This window comes from Carettochelys insculpta, chromosome 4, assembly GCF_033958435.1.
Source record: "Carettochelys insculpta isolate YL-2023 chromosome 4, ASM3395843v1, whole genome shotgun sequence".
NCBI lineage: Eukaryota > Metazoa > Chordata > Testudines > Carettochelyidae > Carettochelys > Carettochelys insculpta.
Window position 1 is genome coordinate 5,056,444 of NC_134140.1, and position 7,849 is coordinate 5,064,292.

Here is a 7,849-nt window from a genome sequence, read left to right on the forward strand (position 1 = left end):
CGTTTCCAGCCACCCCCACTGCACACCCCGCTTTAGTCCGGTCACATCCATGCACGTGGTCACCTCAGATGAATTCACCTCTATTACGCATTGACCCTGAAGCTATGGCCTGTCACCATCGTATCTGAGTGCCTCAGTCTTTCACATGCTTTTCTTCACAGGGCTCCTATGAGGTAGACCAAAACATTGCTATTATCCCCATTGCACAGATAGGGAAACTGAGGAGTGTTGTGAGCAAGATGCGGGAAGTCATTCTTCTGCTTTCCTCTGTGCTCGTTAGGCCTCAGTTGGAGTATTGTGTCCAGTTCTGGACACGACATTTCAAGCAAGATGTGGAGAAATTGGAGACGGTCCAGAGAAAAGCAGCACGAATGACGAAAGGTCTAGAGAACATGAGCTAGGAGGGAAGACTGAAAGAACTGGGCTTGAGAGGGGACATGATAGCGATTTTCAAGGACGCTCATCCCTCATTAAACGAGAACTTTACTTACGAGTACTCACTTAAACGAGAGACACATATACCTACCTTTGTTCACTAGACGAGTGAATTCCCCCTGCTAATACGAGCCTAACCCGCTCCCCACGGCTCCAACCTGCCACAGCCTGACTGCCCCCTGCCCAGCCGGTTCCCCCCTGCCCACCAGCTGCTGCCTGAACCACCTGCCGGCCCGCAGCCCCCACCCCACAACCTGGCCCTATCCCAACACCCACCCGGCCCGGTCCCCTAACTCCCCACCCCCAGGTAAGTCAAGGACTTACTTACGGCTGATGCAGCCCCGAGGAGCTGCCGGTACCTCCAGCTGCGCCCGTCAGAGCAGCTCCCGCTGCGTGGTGGGGCAGCCGTGGCCACGTGCTGTGAAGCGGCTCTGGCCACGCGGCAGGGCGCCCACAGCCATGCGGTCAGGCACCTCCAGCCACTCTCCACAGCTCTTCCCCCACCCTCCGGCCCAGCTTGGCTTGCTCCCAACACTCCCCCACCCCCCCGGCTCAGCTCAGCCCACTCTCAGCACTCTCCCCCCTGGTTTGCAGCTCCCCATGCACCCCCTGGCCCTGCCGGCTCCCAACACCCACCCCAGCCAAGTCCCCGAACTCCCCAGGCCGCCCCACTCCCCCGCCCCAGGTAACGCCCAGAGGACCGTCCCACCACCTTCTCCACTGAAACCACCACCAGGTTCTAACCTTCCCTCCCACTCATGGCCCCAAACTGCCCCCAGCCTTTAACCCTCCCCACACCCCCCCGCCCCCGCAACCCAAGGTTCCCTGCCGCTTCTTCGCTGAGTTACGAGCACTTGGAACCAATCAGAGACTTCTACCTGTATTTTAATGGGAATGCAGTGTCCCTCTTACGAGTTTTCGCCTCCGAGCAGAAAGTGGGGACCCACTTGTGCTCCTGTCGTGAGGGATGATTGTGGGGTTAGAAGAAGGAGGGAGAAAAATTGTTCTCCTTGGCCTCTGAGGATGGACAAGAAGCAACGGGCTTGAACTGCAGCAAGGGAGGTTTAGGTTGGACATTAGGAAAAACTTCCTAACTCTCAGGGTGATCAAGCACAGGAATAAATTGCCCAGGGAGGTTGTGGAATCTCCAGCACTGGAGATATTTAAGAGCAGGTTAGAGAGACACCTATCAGGGATGGTCCAGTCGGTGTTTGGTCCTGTTCTATGATTCTATTCTATGATTCTATGTGTGCTTACGCTGACAAGGGGATTTAGGTGCTGCAAAGCTGAGCAGTGTAATAACAGCCCTGTTGGAACGTAGATTTTTACAACGATCGCTTAATCAGCAAAATGAAATGTGAAAGTAGGTTGCAGGGAGCTTTCTCCAGCAGAGAGCTGGTTCCAGATCTAATTTATCTTGGTAACATGCATGTGAGACAGAGGCTTTCCCTGTTCTAGAGAGCCCCATGCCAGTAACTAGGTTCCTTGATTCAACAGGATTTAGGTTCCTGAATACCTTTGAGAATCTGGGCCAGAGAGACTAAGTGATCCAGCCCTGCACGAAGTCTGTGGCCAAGCAGGAAACTGAAGTCAGGTTTCCCATTTCCCAGGCAGAGCCATAGGGACATCCCTCCTCTCCTCTACGAGCCTTGTAGTTTTGCCATTAACTTCCCTGGGACCATGGTTTAGTCCAAGACATTTGGCACGAATTGAGCAAGTATTGATGGATTGTCTGTAATGCCCAGCGGATGCTTATTCCAAGTACCTACATGCAGCATGCTCTGGACCAGCTGCCCTGCTGGATGCTGGGCAAAACCCTTTGCGCCTCCAGGACACAATGAACTTTATTGTCCCCAACCTCTGCTGCACAAAGCCTGTCCAGAGATTGCTTGATGCGGTTTGAAGGCTGCTGCGGAGACACCCTAGAGACCCATAGAGCTACAGCCGTGGGAGAGAGCCACAGAAAGGCATAGAAGAGGGAGAAACTGACCAAAGCTGTTCTGTCGCACTGTTGCAATGAGTTGACCTGTTCCCAGTACAGTCATAGCTCTGTCACAGGCCTGCCCAGCCCCTTTCACCTTGAAGTCGCTGGCTAGAATCCTGCCTTAGACTGCTGCTGGCATTTCTCTTTACCGTCCGGTCTACATTGCAAGTGGTGGTAGTTAGGTTCAGCACAAGAGAACCCCAGTGCCTTGCCAAGACTAGCAGGGCTGGGAGTTGCCTGCTGTTCAGCCCTTGCAAAAACATCCTCCCCATTATGCACACGAGGGAACTGAGGCAGAGATGTGACTTTGCTGAAGCCCCCTAGGAAGCCGCCGGCAGGTTTAGGGCTGGACTCCAGGCTTGCTGAGGCACAGGAGAAAGGTTTTAGGTAGTGGAACATTCTGCCCCAGCAGAGAAGCGAGTAGTTAAAGGGACAAGTGGCTGGCACATTCTCTTAGTCTCCTGCAGACGGTTTCTCCAGCACAGAGCAGGAGGGGAAGGCTTATTCTACCACCGTGCATGTTGGATGGGCTACACAAGGGCTTTGCCATCTCTGGCTTTCATTTTAGCACCTCTCACAGATGCTGCTTTCCCTGCAAAAAAAAAAATCCTTTTTTTAAAAAAAACATTTTGTTCACAAGAAACACAGTTTGCAGTTTACAGCTGCCGAGCAATGAGCGTCCTTTGTCACCTCCCAGGCTGTTCTGTACTGAGTAAAACTGGGGCACCTTTCTTGTCACTCTGGCGTGCCATTCCAGTGCCTCTGAGATCTTTCTTTGCTGTCCCCATTTGAACTGGGGAAAGTTGAAACTAACAACAAGAGAGCGGCTTGTGGTTCCTGTAAGAATCTACAAGTGTAGCTGCTTCCCGACTCACCCCAGCCCCGGCTGAATGGCAGAGCTGGAGAGCCAGCAGGCTTTGGCTAGAAAACTTTCCATTGTCAGCCAGGCCAGGAATACTCCAGGACCAACCTCTCCCTCCTGGTATGTGATCCCATCTCATACTACTCCCGGTGGCCACTGTAATATCAGTAGTAAGCCTCTTCCACTCCTCCATCTTGTAGCACAGGCCATTGACAACCATTTGCCAGCATCCCCTGTCCTGCGTGATCTTTTCCAGTTCTGACCAGATGTATCCTGTCTTTTTATTGTCTGCCTTCAGGGCTCTATGCCAGGTGTTTCTTGGGCACCCTCTTTTCCTTCTTCCTTGTGGGCTCCAACTTATGGCTTGCCTTGTGATCATAGCATCATAGAATTCTAGGGCTGGAAGGGACCTCAGGAGGTCATCTAGTCCAGCCCCCTGCCTAAAGCAGGATCAGCCCCACCTAAATCATCCCAGCCATGACTATGTCAACCCAGGGCTTAAGAACTTCTCGGGATGGAGATTCCACCAACTCTCTTGGTGACGCATACCAGTCCTTCATCACCCTCCTGGTGAATAGTTTTTCCTATATCCAATCTACATCTCTCCCTCTGTAACTTCAGACCATTGCTCCTTGTTCTGCCGTCTGTCACCAATGAGAACAATTTCTCACCCTCCTCTTTAGAGGCCCCTCTCAGAAAGTTGAAGACTGCTACCAAATCACTCCTCAGTCTTCTCGTCTGCAAACTAAATAAGACCAAATTTCCCATCCTCTCCTCATAGGTCATGTGCTCCAGCCCCCTAATCATTTTCGTTGCTCTCCGCTGAACCATCTCCAATGTGTCCATATCCTTTCTATACTGGGGGGCCCAGGATTGGATGCAGTACTCCAGATGTGGCCTCACCAGTGCCGAATAGAGGGGGATAATAAGTTTTCTAGATCTGCTGGAAATGCTGCTCCTAATGCACCCCAATATGCCATTAACCTTCTTGGCTACAGGGCACAATGCTGACACATATCCAGCCTCTCATCCACGGTATTCCCCAGGTCCTTTTCTGCTGCACTGCTACTTAGCCAGTCAGTCTCCAGCCTGCAGCAATGCTTGGGATTCTTCCATCCCAAATGCAGGACTCTGCACTTGTCCTATTGAACTTCATCAGATTTCTTTTGACCCAGTCCTCCAATTTGTCTAGGTCACTCTGGACCCTATCCCTATCCTCCAGTGTATCTACCTGACCCCCTACCTTAGTGTCATCTGTCTCACTGATGTTGGTGGCTGGTTTTCTGAGAGTATGTCTAATCCACCGCCATCTTCCCTTCCTCTTTGGCAGGAGGTTGGCGAGTCAGTTGCCACAGGCCTTGGTTGTTGATGTTGTCTGGCCAGTGGATCTGGAGGGTTTTGTGGAGGCTGTTATTGACAAATGTCTGGATTTTTTCAAAGTCCTCTTTGTTGTTCTCCAAGTTTCCGCTCCAAACAGTAGGACTGATTTGACAATGGAGCTGAACAACCTGATCTTAGTCTGAGTTCTGATCTGCTTAGAATTCCAGCTGCTTTTTATGAGAAGAAGAGCTGTTCTTGCTTTCCCAATCCAGGGGCCACTGGGCAGTGCATAAATGAAATAAAATGAAAAAAGAAACCAAGTGACTTCTTTGGGCCTTGGAAAAAGATTTTGGGCACAGTGTGGGCTGGAACAATGTGTATAGTGGGGGGGTGGGGGGGGGCGTTGCTGGGAGCCAGTGAACCAAATGGTAAACCCTGGATATAATGGAAACCCCTTCAAGCCAATGGGTGACACCTGTAGTTTCATCACTTATGTCTGGGAGGCGGCTCTGTTGAGACCAGTGACTCCAGTCCATGATCCATCAAAGTTTGCACAGCCCTTCCAAGGAGTCCACAAAGGGTGGGTCTGTCTACATTACAAAGGCTACAGCATTTGCACTGTACTGTTTCAGGGTGGACCTGCATAACGTTGACAGGAGAGGTTTTTCCAGGTGATCTCCCTCACCCAGGTGGTCACTAGACTGGTGGAAAAATACTTCTGTCAACCTTGTGCTGTCTACACTAGGGTTAGATTGGCTAAACTATGCCACGGGGGGTGGGATGTGGATTTCTGCCCCCTTTCCCCATCCCCAGCAATATAGCTATGTGGATGGCAGTTCCTGGTGAAGCCCAGGCCTCAGGCTTTTCGTAACCTCCCATAATTACCTGTTATCTCAAGGTAGTTCACACATTTGCAAAGGCTGTTGTGGACACACTCCAAATATTTGTCAGGTTATAAACGTTTGTAATTTCACCTAGCTCAGCCTTGGATAAACTACAGGCTACGTCTTACAGCAGGAATGGGGTGGTATTTTGCATTAGGGTGTCCATCTCCACGTAAAATCAGAGGGGAGACGAGATGTATTCCAGAGCTTTTATCGAGATGAAGCTAGTTGAGCTAAATTCCTGGTGAGGGGTTGACGTTGAAGTTGCTACATCAGTGTAGAAATACATTGCAGGTGTTACACTCCATCTGTGTTACAATAAACTGCTGCACTACACAGATATTACAAGCATTTTGCTATATAGTGATATTGGTCTGTTACCATCACTACATTGCACTATAGTACAAATATTGCAATCAATACATGTGCCAGAAAATGTGCTGGGGAGCCTTAAGTCCTGGAATAGCTGGCAAGCCCAGTGGAGATGGACTGGGGAGTTGGAAAAGGAAAAGGTTTTGTTCTTAAAAACAGAAAAAGAAAAGTTAGAGGACAAGTCTCAGAAGGGGAGATGAGTTAGTTTGTATCTGGAAAAACAATGACGAGTTCTGTGGTACCTTAAAGGCGAACAGATGTATTGTGCGTAAGCTTTTGTGGGTAAAACCCACTTCGTCAGATGCCTGGAGACTCTACTAAATGCAGCAGATGAAATGGGTTTTACCCACAAAAGCTGAGGCTCAGATAAATCTGTTGGTCTTCAAGGTGCCACAGGACTCCTCATTGTTTGTGTAAAGCCAGAGGGCCACTCAAGCTGCGTGGCTTGGTCCAAGTCCAAACACATGCCCAGAGAGAGCACAGCATCTCCACGATCCTCCCTCCTCCTTCCGTCTCACCCAGGTGAGAATCTGAAGAAGTGGATCTTACCCAGGAAAGCTCATGACCTAAGAAAAAATGGTTAGTCTTTAAGGTGCTACAGGACTGCTTGTTGTTTTTTTTCGCCAGGTGAAAGTGTGGTTTCAGAACAGAAGGACGAAATACAAGAGGCAGAAGCTGGAAGAAGAAGGCCCCGAATCAGACCAGAAGAAGAAAGGTTCCCATCACATCAATAGATGGCGGATTGCCACCAAGCAGTCCAATGGAGAAGACATTGATGTTACTTCTAATGACTAGAGACTGGGCCGGGTGCTGGCACATAAACCAATGAGAGGAACACGGGGGAAGTGGGGGAACTATGGGGCAAACGAAACAAAACAAACACTGTAGAGATTTCACAAAGACTAAGCAACCACCACCAAGCACTGAGCTTCCTCCATGGCATGTGGGCCAGACGAGAGGCCTACAGACCAGTTCCTCCCTCACCACTCAGTTCTGCCCGCCGGGCGGCCTTCAGAAGTGCTTTGGAGTCGAAACCTCCCAGCTAGCAGAGGAAACACAACACCAGCCAGCCGGAGCTCCTGGGACCTGAACTGAGCTGCCGTTCCTCACAGCCCGACGCTGTCGGTCAGCAGCAAGAGCCAATAAAAATGTCCAACCAAGAAACTCCATGTACACAATCCTTTTTTTTTTTACACCGTTTTCTTTTAATTTATTATTTTATTTTGTGCGTGTGCCTGCGTTCCCGGTCGGAGGTAGCTAACGGCTGTAGCGTGCGTTACTGTGTGGTAATAAAAGCAACATGGGCTCAAAGCATATCTGATTACCTCAGCAGGATGACGTGTGTGTGACGGGGGGGAAGGGGGGACGATCTGACAGTGCTGCCGAGAGGACACAGGCGTTCATGGACTCCGGTCAGAACAAGATGTCCACTTTTCCCATCCCACCACGGACCCTTCACCAGAGCATTTTTTAAACCCAGTTGCATTCTTGATAGAATTCACGGAGCTGGGAAATGCCTGATTCACTGTTAGTTGTGACCAGGCTGATTAAACCGTTGTCACAGAGGTAGCCAGGTTAGTCAGTATCTTCGAGAACAACAAGAAGTCCTGTGGCACCTTATGGACTAACTGATATTTTGGAGCATAAGCTTTCATGGGCAAAGACCTGCTTAACCCTATTTTGGAGCTTTGCCCACGAAAGCTTATGCTCCAAAATATCGGTTAGTCTATAAGGTGCCACAGGACTTCTTAAACTGTAGTGACATTAGTAGATTCTTATTTTTCATGACTGGACAAGAGGCTGGCTATGCGGTCTTGCTGAAAGAGAGGCTTCAGCCAAAAGTGTAAGTGCCCCACAGCTGTGGAATATTCAGCTGGTGGGGATATTTTTAATCAGCCCGATAGAGGTTCTCTCCCTGACTGAAGCATGGGGAGGATATATTTTTTTTCTAATATGCTAGGTTAATTTTCATTGTATTGTTGAACCTTTTAG

General features: G+C 49.9%; 1 protein-coding gene across 1 annotated transcript in view; it reads left to right on the plus strand.

Annotated features, from left to right (window-relative positions):
* Positions 1-7,021, plus strand: part of EMX1 (empty spiracles homeobox 1) — a 28,648-nt gene extending 21,627 nt beyond the window's left edge. Inside the window, exon 3 of the mRNA XM_074992203.1 lies at positions 6,485-7,021. Within this exon, the coding sequence (XP_074848304.1) occupies positions 6,485-6,652 (168 nt within the window). The 3' untranslated portion in view covers positions 6,653-7,021. The remainder of the gene's footprint in view (positions 1-6,484) is intronic.
* The last annotated feature ends 828 nt before the right edge of the window (positions 7,022-7,849 follow it).